We start from the raw sequence: 15,880 nt of genomic DNA, 5'->3' as shown, positions 1-15,880 counted from the left end.
AAACAGAAAAGGTTTCCAATCAATAGTCTGCTTCCTTCAAGAACCTATAAAAAGAACAAAATAAACCCAAGCAAGTAAAAGGAAGGAAATAATAAAATAAGAGCAGAAATCAATGAAATTGAAAATGGCAAAACATTGGGGAAAATGAAATAATGACCTGGTTCTTTGAAAAGATCAATATAACTGACAAACCTCTAGCAAGACTGACAAAGAAAAAGGGAGAAAGCATGAAATTACCAATATCAAAAGTAGGGCTTCCCTGGTGGCGCAGTGGTTGAGAGTCTGCCTGCCAATGCAGGGGACACGGGTTCGAGCCCTGGTCTGGGAAGATCCCACATGCCGCGGAGCAACTGGGCCCGTGAGCCACAATTACTGAGCCTGCGCGTCTGGAGCCTGTGCTCCGCAACAAGAGAGGCCGCGATAGTGAGAGGCCCACACACAGCGATGAAGAGTGGCCCCCGCTTGCCACAACTAGAGAAAGCCCTCGCACAGAAACGAAGACCCAACACAGCCATAAATAAATTAAATAAATTTTTTAAAAAAAAGGTCAAAGAGACCCTATACACATGTAATAAGGGAACTGATGATAATGATTAATAGGGGAATACTATGAATAACTCTCCACACATAAGTCTGATAACCTAAATGAAATGGACCAATTCCTTAAAAAACACAAACTAACAAAACTCCCAAATGAGAAATCTCCAAACCCAGATGTTTTCACTGGAAAATTCTACTAAATGTCTAAAAAAGAATTAACATCAATTTTACATAATCTCTTCCAGAAAACAGAAGAGTAAGCACTTTCCAATTCATTTTATTAAAGTAGTATTACCTGATACTAAAACTAGACAAACACAGTACAAAAAATAAAGACCAATATCCCAAAAATATAGAAACAAAAATCCATGGCAAAACATTAGCAAATAGAATTAATTCATCAATATATAAGAAGAAATATACACCATGATCAAGTGGATTTTATTCTAAGGACACCCAACTGGTTCAATTTTCAAAAATCAATTAATGTAATCCACCATATTAACAGGCTAAAGAAGAAAAAAAATCACATAATCATATAAACTGATGTAGAAAAAGCCTTTGACAAAATTCAACACCTATTCATGATTTAAAAAACACTCAGAAATAATAGAATTAGAGAAGAACTTCCTGAACGTGTTAAAAAGCATCCACGAAAGATTTACAGCTAACATTACTCTTAATAGTGAAAGACTGAAAGCCTTTCCTTAAGGGTGGGGAACAAGGCAAGGATTCCACTGTCAATGCTCATTCAAAATAATGCTGGAAGTTCTAGCCAGTGAAATAAGGCCAAAAAAAAGTAAATAAATGGCATATAAAATGGAAAGAAGGAACTAAAACTGTCCCTATTTACAGATGACATGATTGTTTACCAAAAAATTTCCAAGGAATATACCAAAAACCAAACCAAAACAAACAACCCCCCCACAAAAAAAATCCCTCCCAGAACTAATAAATGAATTCAGCAAGGTCACAAGTGTAAATTTAATGAAGCATGTATAGGACTTCTACGCTAAAGACTCAACATAGGAGTCATGTCAATGCTCTCTGAACTGATACACAGTTTTAGTGCAATTCCTATAAAAATTCCAGAAATATTTTTTGTAGATATAGATACGATTATTCTAAAATTTATATGGAAAGACAGAGGAACTAGAATAGCTAAAATAATTTTGAGAAAGAAGAATAATGTGGAAAGAATCAGTCTGATTTCAAGACATCATGTAGTGACAGTCAAGACTGGGTGCTATTGGCCAAGGGATAGATCAGTGGAATAGGATAGAGAAGGCATGAATAGATCCACACAAGTATGCCCAACTGATTTTGTCAAAGGTTCAAAAGCAATTCAATGGAGGAGGGATAACCTTTTCAACAAACGGTGCTGGGGTAAAAGAACACTCATAAACCAAAAAAAAAAAAAAAATGACCTTCAACCTAAGTCATACCCTATAAAAAATTAACTCAAAATGGACAACAGGCTTAAATGTAAAACACAAAACTGTAGAACTTTTAGAAAAAAACATAGGAGAAAATCTTCAAGATCTTGGACTAGGCAGAGTTCTTAGATACCATAAACATGATCCATAAAAGGAGAAATTCTTAAACTGCATTTCATCAAAATTTTAAAGTTTTGCTCTGTGAAAGAAGATGAAAAGACAATCTACAGACTGGGAGAAAATATTTGCAAACCATACATCCAACAAAGGAGTAGACTCTAGGATATTATAAAGAATTCTCACAAATCAACAGTTAAAAAAAAATTCCAATTTAAAAATGGGCTAAAGATATGAACAGACATTTCACCTAAGAGGAGATACAGAAAGCAAATAAGTACATGAAAAGTTGTTAAACCATTAGCAATTAGTGAAATGCAAAGTAAAACACAACGACGTAACTCCATACATCTAATAGAATGGCTAGAATAAAAAACAGTGACAATAAATCCTAGAGAGGATGTGGAAAATTTGGAACCCTCATACATTACTGGTAGGAATATAAAATGATAGTCACTCTAGAAAAGAGTGAAAGTTTCCTAAAATACTAAACACGTAACTACCATGTGATCCAACAACTGCACTCCTAAGCATTCAACCCAGAGAAATGCAAAGTTATGTTCACATAAAAACCTGTACATAAATATTTATAGCAGCTTTATTCCTAATAGCCAAACTGGAAACAATCCCGATGTCCTTGAACAGGTAAATGGTTAAACAAACTGATATCTGTAATAAAAAGGAGAAAACTACTGGACTTCCCTGGTGGCACAGTGGTTAAGAATCCGCCTGCCAATGCAGGAGACACAGGTTCGAGCCCTGGTCTGGGAAGATCCCACAGGCTGCGGAGCAACTAAGCCCGTGTGCCACAACTACTGAGCCTGAGCTCTAGAGCCGGCGAGCCACAACTACTGAGCCCGCACGCCACAACTACTGAAGCCCTCGCACCTAGAGCCCATGCTCCACAACAAGAGAAGCCACCGCAATGAGAAGCCTGTGCACCGCAACAAAGAGTAGCTCCCGCTCACCACAACTAGAGAAAGCCCGCGCGCAGCAATGACGACCCAACACAGCCAAAAATAAAAAATAATAAATAAATAAATAAATTTATTTTTTAAAAAAGGGAGCAAACTATTGATACCTACAACAACCTGGATGAACCTCTACAGTATTACGCTGAGATAAAAAATCCAAGTCAAAAGGTTACAGACTATATGGTTCCATTTATATAACACTTATGAAATGACAAAATTATAGAAAGGAGAACAAATTAGTGGTTGTCAGGCATTAAAGAGGGGGTGGGGGCAGAAGAGGAGTGGGCAAGGCCATAAAAGGGCAACATTCATGATCCTTCTGGTAATGAATCTGTTCTGTATTGTGTAAATAAATGAGCTCAGCAAGGTCACAGGTGTAAATTTAACAAAGCATGTACAGGACATGTATGCTAAAAACTACAAAATCCTGATGAACTAAATCAAAGAGCAAAATACATGGAGAGATATACCATATCCATGCATTAGATAATGTAACTGTAAATATCCTGGTTGTGATAATGTACTATAGTTTTGCAAGATGGAAAAATCTGGGCAAAGGGCATAAGGTATCTGCATTCTTCCTCACAATTGCATGTGAATCTGCAACTATCTCAAAATAAAAAAGTTCAATTTAAAAATACATGGGATTATAAAGGAAACCAATTGTACTGAACTCAGTCATCAAAATACCAAAATATTTATCATACAGTTTTTTAAAAGTTAAGCAGTGTGATAGAGAGGGCATATGCCTATTTGAATTGAGTGGTCAGGGAAGACTTCTCTGGCAAAGTGGCCTGTAATCTGTGCTATGATCTAAATGACAATAAGGAAACACTTTGCAAAGATCTAGAGGAAAGGCATGCAAGGCTGAGGAAACAGCTCTGGCAAAGGCCCAAAGAAAAGAAGACCTTAGCACATCAAAGGAACAAAGAGAGGCCAGCGTGGCTGAACAGCCGCAGGAGAGGGAAGGGAGAGGCCAAGTTATGTGAGGCTTCACAGGCCAGTGGAGGAAGTTGGGGTTTTATTCTAAAAGCAACTGGAAGCCACTGAAGCACTGAAGACTTGTAAGCAGTCTACATTACATTAACAGAATGACATAGTCTGAGATACATTTTTAGAAGAGCATTCACGTCACTGTGGGTAAATGGATTGTACCTGGTAGGAAGAAAGGTCTGGAAATTGGTGCGGAGGCTCCGGCAACCATGTGGGCAAGAGGTGATAGTCAGAACAAGGATAGTAGTAGCAGAGCCAGAAAGAGGTAAAGTGAATGAGGGATACATTTTTAAAGTAGAACCAAGAGGAAGTACTTTCTGATGAATTAGGGATAAGAGAAAGAAAAAAATCAAAGATGAATCTTGTTTTTGTCTTATTTTACTTGAGCAGTTGAGCAATTGACTGAAATAGAAACCACCAGCAGAAAAACATGTTGGGGTGGTGAAAATTAAGAGTTCAGGTTTGGACATCTTAAATTTGACAACCTTTTAAATATCCAAGAGGTGAGGTGATGTAGGCAGTTAGACTTTTGAGTTTGTTATGGGTCTGTGTTCAGGAGGAGTGTCTGGGCTAGAAATATAATTTAGAGAGCAATCAACATATAGATCATGTATAAATCCATGAGGCTGGACAAAACACCTTGAAAAGGGGGAGTTACTCCAATTCAGAGCCCTGAGGCACTCCAGGACCTAGTTTTCAAGGGGACGAGAAGGAGCCATTAAAGGATATCTGAGGGAACAGCCACTGAAGCCAGAGGAAAACCACACAAGTGTAGAAGGAGTTGTAAGCAGAGAATGGTCCGCTGGGTCAAAGGATGCTGAGAATCAGATGGGGAAGTGACCATCCAATTTGGCAACTTGGAGGTAGGTCACTCACCACCTAGGTAAGGTGGTCTCAGACAGATGGAGAGGAAAGTCAACTGGACTGGGTTGAGAAGAGAATGGGAAATGAGAAAGTAGAAACGGGGCAACAAAAAACTTTCTCAGTACATTTTGCTGGGAAGGGGAGAGAAGAAATAGGATGGAGGTAAAGCGGGATCTCGGACCAAGTAAGGATTTTTTTCCTTTCTTTTTTATCAGATAGGCGAGATACTGTTTTATCAGATAGGAGATACTGTTAGGGAAACCACTGACTGAAACCGCCCGCCCTGGCCAGGTAACCACTTGCATGAGTTATCTTACAACAGGAGGTCCTGGTAAGGAACGTGGAACTAACAAGCCACCACCAACTGGAAGAATTCAGGAAAGGTCAAAAGGAGAGAGGAGACACCAGTCCATATGTCCTACCAACCTCCCAGAATCCTCCTCGCTGGAATCTATCTTGGCTGAGCGATGCGTTCACCACCAGGAAGGACCCTGAGTCAGAATGATTGGCCAGAGACAACCCGGAAACTAACTCCATCACAATAAAACCCGAGATTGCGAGCCACTGGCAGAGCAGTCCTCCTGGGTTCTCTTACCCTCTGCTCTCCCCACCCGGGCGCCCCTTCCCAATAAAGTCTCCAGCTTTGTCAGCACGTGTGTCTCCTCGGACAATTCATTTCTGAGGGTTAGACAAGAGCCCACTCTCGGGCCCTGGAAGGGGTCGCCCTTCCTGCAACAGTACTAGAGAGCATTCCATATGCCGATGGAAATGATCCAGGAAAGAAGAAAATATAGTGCAGAAGAGAGATGCAACAGGAGCAAAATCCCTGAGAAAATGAGAGGAGACGGGGTTCAAAGCAGAGTGCAGAGACCAGCCAGGTGTACCCTGTCCTTGTTACACTGGGAGAAACAGAGGAGCACCCACGCAGTAGCTGACAGGTCCCTCCAGACTTCTGAACTGTGGCCCAAAAGGAAGAAAGAACACAGGCGTGGATGAGGAGATATCACTCAGATATCAGGTTCATGAGTAGGGAGTACCCAAGTCATCCAGCCTGAAATAGCAGCAGCTTCTACCACTGATTCGATCATGCAAAGCACTTGGTGACATCAGTGTTTGAGAAAGATTTAGCCAATGCCAGTGGGAAAGACACCATCATCCAATGAATTACAAAGTCAGAAGGAACAACACTGGGCTCAGGAAGGTCACTGCTGCTGGTGCTGTGGTAAAAACATGTGGGGATGACCCTGGGAATTGCAAGGGAAGAGCTCATCCGGAAGGCATCTCACAGAAGAACTCGAATAGTTAGAATTGCAACAATGCCTTCCCAATCACCCCCAGCGCTTCCTCCAGCCCCTTCCCCCCAACTCAACACTTTCCCAGGTTTCTAGTGAAAAAGAAAATCTAGCTGTCCACGTTTGGCTGATGTAGACTCTCCAGAATAAATTCACTTATTAATTAGCCAAATAAAGTCGTGTATCAGTTCTGTTTATCGGCAGTTTTATTTTCTGGGTAAAGCAGGCCAATGATAGCGTCCCCCAAATACACATGATACACCCCCACACACACTTAACGCTGGGAAATATAATTTATAGTCAGTTTGTTAGTAAAGTTGAAAAATGAATCTGAAAAGAATAGTACACACACACAAAAAAAAAATCCCTGCTTTTAAATGCATTTTTAATCAAATTCCAAGTGATAGCCTCAATTACAGTTACTTTAGAGAAGAGGCATCAGTGGTAAGAAATGCTTGGATTACACTGTGTTCTTCAGATATTAAAAAAAATAAAACTAATTTAGTTTGAGCATCTACTCTAGCACCCTGAGTCAAAAATATATGGATAACACAGATTTATGGATTAATTTATCAAGCAGTCTATGTGGAAAGGAGCAAGCATGTTTTAGCTTAATACATTTTCTGATGCATCTAAGTAAAAAAAATTAATCATTATGGATTTTGCAAAGTGCATTTTTCTTTCTCTCTAACGAGAAAGTGAAACAAGAGACATTCACTGCCTCCCTAGAGATTCTCATAATTTGCAAAGAATATCCTTCTGTGAAGCGTTTACCCCTAAAGGGTCAGCCTGTGCATCTAGTCATTACAGGGAGAATGTCTTGGCCCCTTATGACCACTCATCATTTTCCTGATTAATGCATCAAAAGAGAAGGGGGGAAGGTTACAAAAAAAACTTTGTTAGGGGCTCCCCATTCCCTACTGTGTTACTGGGTCACATGAAGGAGCACTGCTACATTAAGGGCAAAAAGAAGTAAATTTAACATGAAGCCCACAGATGTCATCACCATCTTGTGTCATCGCCAGTTGGCTAGTTTGGGGAGAGAAGAATAAGAAGAAAGAATAAAACTAGGCTTTCATGGGATGGGGAATAAGGCTCCTAGAAGTCCATAAAGGGAATAAATCTGGCTATTAGCATAGCGTCCAGGTCAGCGCAAGCACAGATGTGGCCTAAGCATCCTGCACCAACAATAAATGCTGTCAAGAAAATTATGATGAAATAAACATAATACAAATCAATGAGTGGTGACATATCATTATTGTAAGTTATATTTTTATTGGTCAGGCACAATGCTTAACAAGAAACCACAATGCCGTCTCTAAGCTATTTGTATTTATCTCTAATAACTCAAGCTGCATCCCTACCAGTAGAAAAGTAAACCACTTGATTAAGAACCCTTTTCAGGGACTTCCCTCGTGGCGTAGTGGTTAAGAATCCACCTGCCAATGCAGGGGACACAGGTTCGAGCCCTGGTCCGGGAAGATCCCACATGCCGAGGAGCAATGAAGCCCGTGCACCACAACTACTGAGCCTGCGCTGTAGAGCCCGTGCGCCACAACTACTGAGCCCGTGTGCCACAACTACTGAAGCTCGAGCACCTACAGCCCATGCTCCACAGAAAGAGAAGCCACCGCAATGAGAAGCCCGCGCACTGCAATGAAGAGTAGCCCCCGCTTGCCACTAGAGAAAGCCCACGTGCAGCAACAAAGACCCAATGCAGCCAAAAATAAATAAACAAATAAATAAATAAAAATTTATTTTAAAAAAATACACCATTAAAAAAAAAAAGAACCCTTTTCAAGAGAAAAAAGGTATTTAATTATGATCTTGGGACATTTGGGTTATAATTCCAAATGCTGAAGGAAAGGATTAATTAAATCTCGTTATTAACTCAACTTGTACTCTTCTCATTTTACTTGATTTCCTCCTCTTTCCTGTTAGTCTCCACATGTTGCCAAAATGATGCAGAATCCCTGGGGTTTACAATTCTTCGTTCTCTGTAAAGTAAGGGGATTTTTTTTTCCTGCAGAGATAGGTAAGGTATCAAGAAAGAAGGACAGGTAACCAGGAAGTTATAAGTTATTTTACCTTGCCTATCATTGAGAAAAATCATCTCAATTTGTCATGGTACTGGTACCCTTATTTGTAAAAGGTCCACTTTATAATCTTTGTCTTTCTCTGAAATACTTTAAGTGAATTACTTAACAATTTCAGAACTGGGATATATTATATAGATACATATATAGATAGATATGTATTTTCTTGAGATATAATTTATACCATACAATTCACAACTTAAAGTATACAATTCAATGGTTTTTAGTATATTCACAAAGTTGTGCAATCATCACCACAATCAATTTTAGAACAGACATGGCTTCTAAATCCTCTAATTCATTATAGAGAGAGAAAACTGACATCCAGATGGGTTAAGTCACGTTCCCCAGTCACAGAGCTAGTCAGTGGCAGAGCCAGTCCTGGATCCCTGGGAAGTATTAAGCCATTGACATCATCTGGACTCCCTTTCCCCTGCCTAGGAAAGTTCTTCATGAATTAAAAACTGCTGTTAAAATGTTGTCTGAGAAGAACATCTGGCATTTTTTTTTTATTGTGCTCCCTCTTATTATATTAAGCCTGGTCTAATTTCTCCACCAAATCTGTCATATTGCAAGATTTCTTAGAAAGACTCCTAGAACAGATAAAAATGTATCTATTGGGCACTCTGACCACAAAATGAAGCCCAGAGAGAATCTGTGACGTCTTTCTTTTCAGATCAAGTCACAAAAGATTTCAGCTCACGCAAAAAAAGGCTAAATTAGACCCTCTGCTCATTTCTTTTTTAATGGGCTGATTATGGGTAGTTAAACTAAACGACCTCATCACTAGCATATTATTTCACCAATGCCAATAACTTCCTGGGATTTCAACCATTCACTCTGGTTAGTGGTCAGAAACCAATTTCAATCATCCAAGGGCTGTGTCTTGCTCGTCTCTGAGATTTGCTCCCATGAAGTCCATACCCAATAAAAGAATATTTTTTCAAAAGAGGTTAGTTCCTTGCCAGCGCTAAGGAAGCTAGCGTAGCAAGCCTAGCCAGCAAGTACGCTGACACTGCCCTGACCACAGCTGCACTCGCCTCCAGGCTGCCCACCCCTCAGTACTGAGCTCACAGCAGCACTTGCTGACTGTTCCCACCTTTAAATGCGCCCACCTCTCTAGGTTTCCATGACACTCCTCTCTCCTGGGTTGTACTAGTTCTCTCCTTCCTGTGCTCCTCCACCCCAAACGTTTCACTTATTTAATAAATATTTATTGAGTGGTTACCGTTTATCAAGTCCTGGCCTAAACACTGTCACTAAATGTGGGTACTCCCTTCAGTCTATGTGCAGCTCACTGTGCATTTTCTCACTTTCATTTGCACTTACATTTTTAAATCTCCATTTAGGCTGGAAATCCCCCCAAACTCTGTAGTTCCAATCTTGGCCTCACCCACTGGCTCCCAGGCCAATGACATCTGAATGTCTCACAAACCTCTCAAAGTGCCCAAACCCCGCAGTGAATCCACCATCGCCCTGGTCACCTAATTGGCCCCTCATCCAGGACTCCTTATCACCCCAATAGTATCACTGTCTGCCCAGTGGCCCCAGCTGGAAACTGGGCACCACCCAGTTTCTTCATGGAAGGGATGCAAGTGAGGAAACAGCACTGAGACTGACAGAAGAGAATCCTCCAATTCCAGCTGCATTTCAGGGACCAATTTGTGGAAGAAGCAGGATGAGACCTCATCAGAAATGTGAATTCTGAATGAAATCTGTAGAACAGATCCAGCAGTGCAGGTGTGGGATAGATTTTACAATGTGAGCTCTGCCATGGCTGGAAGAGACTAAAATCTTAGAATACAAATTTGCTTGCCAACAGACACATACACACACACACACACCAATTCCATGCCACCCTTCGGGTTTTCCTGTTTCCTCCGCTTAGAACGCCTATCCTTTCCACCCACACCCCCTACCACAATTCCTCCTCATACTTAATTCACAAATGACGCGACTCTTCCTCCGGGAAGCTCTCCCTGATGCCCCTACTGTATTATCTGGCATTCCCTGTGCGTGGAGGTGTGTCTAACACTATTTGTTTACGTGTCTGTCTCAGTGTCTCCCCACCAGACTGGCGGCTCTTTGCGAGCAGGAGCCTGGTGCCCAACCCCGGGCCGACACCAGGAAGACGGTGGGGAGAGGAAGGACGGCTGTGTAGCGTCCCAGCCCGGCAGCCGGACGCAGTCGGGCGGGGCCCATTTCGAGGCGCGCGATGGGAGCGCTGCGGGGCGCGCTGCGGGGCCCAGCCGAGCGCCAAGTACACAGCATCCCGGGATCCGCCGACGCCCGGGCGACCGCCCCCAAGCGGCAGGACGTGCCCCGGGGGCTCCCAACCAAAAGGCGGAGGACTTGAGGGAGGCCCGGCCGGCACCGCACTCTCTGTGGTCCACCTCCCGGCGCGGGTTCAGTAGAGGCACCAAGTGGAGCCTCCAGGCCTCGGGACGCCCACTCTCTCTCCTGCGCCCGACACCCCGCGGCCCGCCACCTCCGTGCTCTCCTCCGCAGAACCTCTCAGAATTACAGTGGCTCGGGGTGGAGCTGGGGGCCGGGGGCTGGGAAGGAGGAGGCGCCAAGGAGCGGAGGAGAGAGCAGGCGGCCCCTCACTCCACCCCCGCGCCCGCCTAGGCGGGAAGAAATGGAGCCCTAAGAGAGGCCCCTAAGGGCGCCAGAGCCCCAAAGGCCCCGGAGCCTCGAAGGGCCCGCAGCTCCCTAGTCCCCCTCCCTCTCGCCTCTGTGCCTCCCTACCTGGCTGGCTTTGTGGAACTGTTTCTTCAGCCCCGCCACCGACATCTCGACGGCGCCCGGCCGGGGCTGGATGGTCTCTGGGCTCTGCCGGGCCACGCGGCCGCGACACGCTGGGGAAGCGGGCGCCGGGGCCGGTCCCCGCGCGGCTGGGCTCCGCCGGGCCAGCCTCCCACGGTCACGGCCACAGCCACAGCCGCTGTCACACTCGCACACACGCGCACACGCTGATGGCAACACTGCGTTCCAAAGCCCCTGCGCAGCCCATTGGCCAAGCCGCGGCGGTATGCAAATGAGGCCGCTGGGGCCGCCCACGCTTCATTGTTGCGTGGAGACCCGGGACGACTGGAGCTGCTGGGAAAATGGGCCTGGGAAGCTGGGCGTGGGATGTCCCGGGGTCCGGCGAGCAAAGCCACACAGGGCTGCTTGCTGGGCGTAGGACGGGATGCATCTGGCATTACGATTGCCCTGGATGGGGAGAGAGAGATCACCTTTCTATGCTTTGGGACTTGGTGCGAAACCTGCTTTTGCTCGTAGGCAATATCGCCTCCCTCAGGCGCATTTTCGGTAGGTTTCTGGTTTTTAAAAGGGACGCTCCGAAATACGCCTAAGTGGGGAGAAATGGAACGGGACAGAGGACCTGCAGTAGGAGGAATTAGTCTGTGGGCGGCTGGTCTGTCTCTTCTTAACCCCACTGGGTGCTCTGGGTACAAGCTGGTCCTCTAGGAGCCCAAGAGTTATTGGGTAATTTGTTAAATACCGCGCTCGCCTCCATAGAGCGCTGAGCCCACTGTCAACTGTATTAAGAGCAGCTATCTCCAAGGAGCCTTAAACAGCCTGCTCTGTATCCAGGGGAATTCACCCGAGGACGAACCCAGCTCCCTCGGTAACTCTTACCAGTTGTGTCAGTTACAGAGTGTCCTTTTTCAGAGAGACCAGAGCGCCCATGTGCGCGGAGGTCCAGCCAGGGGTCTGGAGCATCCCACTGATCTTCGTGTCAGAGCTGCGCCCAACAGGTCAGCATAAGCGGAATCTGGCCTCCAAAAGTCCTTAGGGCTCCCAAAAGACCTAGAACCCACTCTTAGCAACGCTTAACACTGAAAGATACAACCCTCTTCCTCCTCCAGTCTTCACCTAAAAGAAAGAAGCTCCTCTCTCTGGACCCTCAACAGATCCCATCTGGGATGACCAAGAGCCCCGGTTTACACCTGTTCCCTGGCATCCACTCCTGGCATCTTGCATTTCTCCAGGATAAAAGTCACACGGGCTCTCCTTGGCCATTAGCTCCCAACTCCCTTATCCCTGACTTCATCCTAGTGAGGACTGGGCTGGTAACTACATCTCCCTGTGCCTCTGTTTCCTCACTTCCCCTTTAGAGGGTGCGAACAGGAGCATTCTTCCTCTGATATGGGAGAAAACAATGAACTTAGTGAAGAAGATAAAGGCGGCCATCCAGAGGGTTAATTAGTATGACTTGCATGAGCGCTGTGGGCTTGACTGGCCTACATACAGCTGACATCAGCCACAGATAGGTAACTAGAAGGTATGAGGGTGATAACAGCTAGGTCCAAATAGCGTAGCAAGATGACCTGTCCACACGACAGGCTGAACCCCACTCAACAGCAGGCCCTGCCCCAGGGGAACTGCTACTAAGGCAGGGGCGGCTGGGGGCCGGGCCATCCGGAAGGGGCTCACCTGCCTTCTTTCTCTGTGTCCAAGAGTAGTCTAAGTAGAACAGGTTTAAAGGGACTTCTCCCTAAACCAGTCTGACTCCGTGCCCTTTGGGAAAGGGGGTGATTTTTTTAAAACTTTTTGGCCTTTTTTCCTTGGTTGATAGCATATTCCAATTCAGTTAATTTTGGTAATTTATCTTTTCATTTCATCAAGTATAGAACTGTAAGCGTATTCTCATCATTTTTTTAATGTCAGAATCGTTCATGTACGTTTTTCCTTCATAAAAGTATTTGTGATTTTTCTTAATTTTTTCTGTGATAAGACTCAGAGGTTTGCCAATTTTGTTGGTCGTTTAAAACAGTTCTTGGGACTTTCCTGGCGGTTTAGTGGTTAAGACTCCGCCCTTCCACTGCAGGGGGCACGGGTTCCATCCCTGGTCAGGGAACTAAGATCCCGCATGCTGCACAGTGCAGCCAAAATAAATAAATAAATAATAAAAAAAATTTTTTTTAAGTTCTTGAGTTTATTCATCATTGCTATAGATTTTTTTTCTCTCATTAATTTCTATCTTTATTATACATTCCTTCCTTCTGTTTTGTTCAGGAGATTGAAGTTATTCACAACAGAAACTGATCCTAAGCTGGAAAAGAATATATTGGAGAAGGATTATCAGGCAGCCCAGAGGTTCAGGGGATGTAGGGAACCAGGTTGGGGGGGGGGGATGAGCAGGAACTAGGAATCTGAGTGGTCAGATCTCCAGCATGTCCAGGGGCAGCTTGTTGGGATGTGCTGGTTCCACCACATGTTCAGGCTGTGGCTACCAGAATGAAGGCTAAGCTGTTTCTGCTTCTTTCAGGCACTCACTCCAGATTCAAAGTTCCAGGGGGCAGCATCTGATGAGCTAAGTCTAGATGTTATGCCCCAGCTCTAGAGTCTAAAACCCACACCATGGTGGATTTCCCCAATATAGGAAGAAGCTTCAGATGCCAGGTAGCCAAAAAAAGTATCTACAAACAACAGCAACACGAATGCCCACGAATGTTTATCTGGGAACTCCTTAATCCTTTCAGTTGAATGTGTTTTATTTATTTTTATACTTTCTTGTTTTATAATCAACACATGTAAAACTATGAATTTTCCTCCTGAGTACAGCTTTGGTTTCACACTTTGTTTTCATTATGTAGTATAGTTCTTCTGATTGTGTTTTAAATAAATTTTTAATTGCAATTACAAAGAGGAAATAACTCTTTGATCCAAATGTTATTCAAGACAATTTTTTAAATCTTTTTAAGGTGGTTTGATTTCTTTTATTCATGATATATGAAATTTGAGACTTGTGGTACTATTGTCAAATAACATGTCTTGAAGGTTTTTTTTTAACATAGTCTATTATGTTTCATTTTATAAATGTACCACAGAGGTTTGAAATAACGTGTATTCTCAGTTTCTAGGATACAGTTTTTCAGTTCATGGGTAACAGGAGTATGTGTTCTACCAAAGCTCCTAGCTCAGAGGGAGATTTCAAAGACGTGCTAGCTGGAGCCACATTGGCCAGTTCGTGGTTTGCCTTTTACATCACCATCACCCCTCCAGGACCCAAGGGCCCATAGCTCCTCAATCTGTTTAAGGAAGGAGTATACAAATGTCTTGGGCTATCTGACAGAGTTGTCTACATGGTATGAAACCAATGGGGGAGTCCTGAAGCACAAACAAGCATCACCCTAAACTGAAGGATCTTTGGGCACTTGGTGGTCTTCAAGGTAAATGACAAGAGGGATGCTGTGGTTGTCTCTGGCACTCTGGACAGATGACCCATGTTCTGGAAGAGGCTTGGGTGTTCTCCTATATTCCTTTCCTTGTAGTCCTTGGCTCGCCCCTCCATTTCCCCTTCCTTGGTCCACAGAGTACTATGCTAGTGTGCATCTGTCTGCCTTGTGGTCAGGCCAGCTTTTGAATCTAGTATTTGCAGCTCTTGTGTCTGGTCCTGTCATGAGTGTCACATTTCTCTGTGTGGGCAGGAGCAGAAGAGCCTTGGGCAGGGGACTGAGAGGGAGAGAAGCCTACTGATTAATGTCTCCGAATATTATCCCATCATGTATCTCATAAATCAAGTCTTCTGAGCTCATTGTTCAAATGCTCTGTGTCCTGATTTCTTCTACTTCACTTACCAGAGACTGAGAGAAATAGTCTACAGTATCTTGTTACAATTATAATTATGTCTGTTGTGCCTTCATTTGGGAGTTTGCCTTTAAATATTTTAGGGCTGTCATATTTTGCCTGTGTTTGTGACTGCCATATCTTCTTTGTGGATTGGAATTTTATCCATATAAAATAACATATCTGTCCTACTTATGGATTTTTGCTTCTATTTTACTTTGTCACATGTAATTTTTTTGTATCCCTACGTTTTGTTTGTATGTGCTTCATATGTCATAATTGGTCCTTTTCCTCCTGTCTCTTCTTTTTTCCAGCTTTATTGAGATTAATTAACATACATGTCATATTACATAAGTTTAAGGTGTACTGTGTGATTTGATACACATATATATTGCAAAATGATCACTACAGTAAGGTTAGTTAACACCTCCATCACCTCATTTGTCTTTCTTCTTTTTCTTTTTTTTTTGGTGACATGAGAACATTTAAGATCTACTCTCTCAGAAACTTTAAGTATACATCCTTTACTTTTGACCTTTCATTTTGTTTGACATGTGCTCTTATAAAGAGAATAAAATTTAATTTTGTTTGCGGGCCAAAATATGTTTTAAATGTATTTTCCTAAAGAGATTTAAAGCATTCATATTTATTATGAAGAGGATATATTTGGCCCTAGTTTTGTCATTTTATGGCATGTTATCTGGGGGTTTTTTTCCCCCTTCAAATAGCTCCTTCTATCACTAGTATCTATGTGCTTCAAAGGTTTTCTTTGCTTTTTCTTCCCCTTTACTTTTGTGAGTTATGTACCCAATTTTTACCCACTAGCAGTTATCATTGTTCTATAAAATATTTGAACTTATATTCTCTATCAACATCAATAATTAAACATTGTAGGGAAGCCATAGCATGATTAGAATGAGCAGTGGCCAGGGCGCATGGACTAGGGCCACCTCGTCACCTCCTTCAACTTAAACCAGATCATGCTCTAGCCC

At 43.3% G+C, this 15,880-nt stretch overlaps 1 protein-coding gene and 1 long non-coding RNA gene across 8 annotated transcripts in view; one reads left to right on the top strand and one right to left on the bottom strand.

Moving 5' to 3' along the window:
• Positions 1-15,880, bottom strand: part of LOC309654491 (endophilin-A3) — a 661,335-nt gene that overhangs the window by 517,756 nt on the left and 127,699 nt on the right. Inside the window, exon 1 of one of the 7 annotated variants that reach the window (XM_082448506.1) lies at positions 11,061-11,351. The exons of 5 other annotated variants lie outside the window; for them this stretch is intronic. In XM_082448506.1, coding sequence (XP_082304632.1) covers positions 11,061-11,105 — 45 coding nt within the window. In that variant the 5' untranslated portion in view covers positions 11,106-11,351. Of the gene's footprint in view, positions 1-11,060; positions 11,352-15,880 lie in introns of those variants that run through there. One more of the 7 variants, XM_082448505.1, reaches the window with a different exon arrangement.
• Positions 1-15,880, top strand: part of LOC309654607 — a 535,162-nt gene that overhangs the window by 429,876 nt on the left and 89,406 nt on the right. The window lies entirely within an intron of this gene.

This window comes from Balaenoptera physalus, assembly GCF_965194825.1.
Source record: "Balaenoptera physalus genome assembly, chromosome: 2".
Taxonomy (NCBI): domain Eukaryota; kingdom Metazoa; phylum Chordata; class Mammalia; order Artiodactyla; family Balaenopteridae; genus Balaenoptera; species Balaenoptera physalus.
Note: the sequence above shows the minus strand (reverse complement) of the source record. Positions and strands in the feature narration are given on the sequence as shown.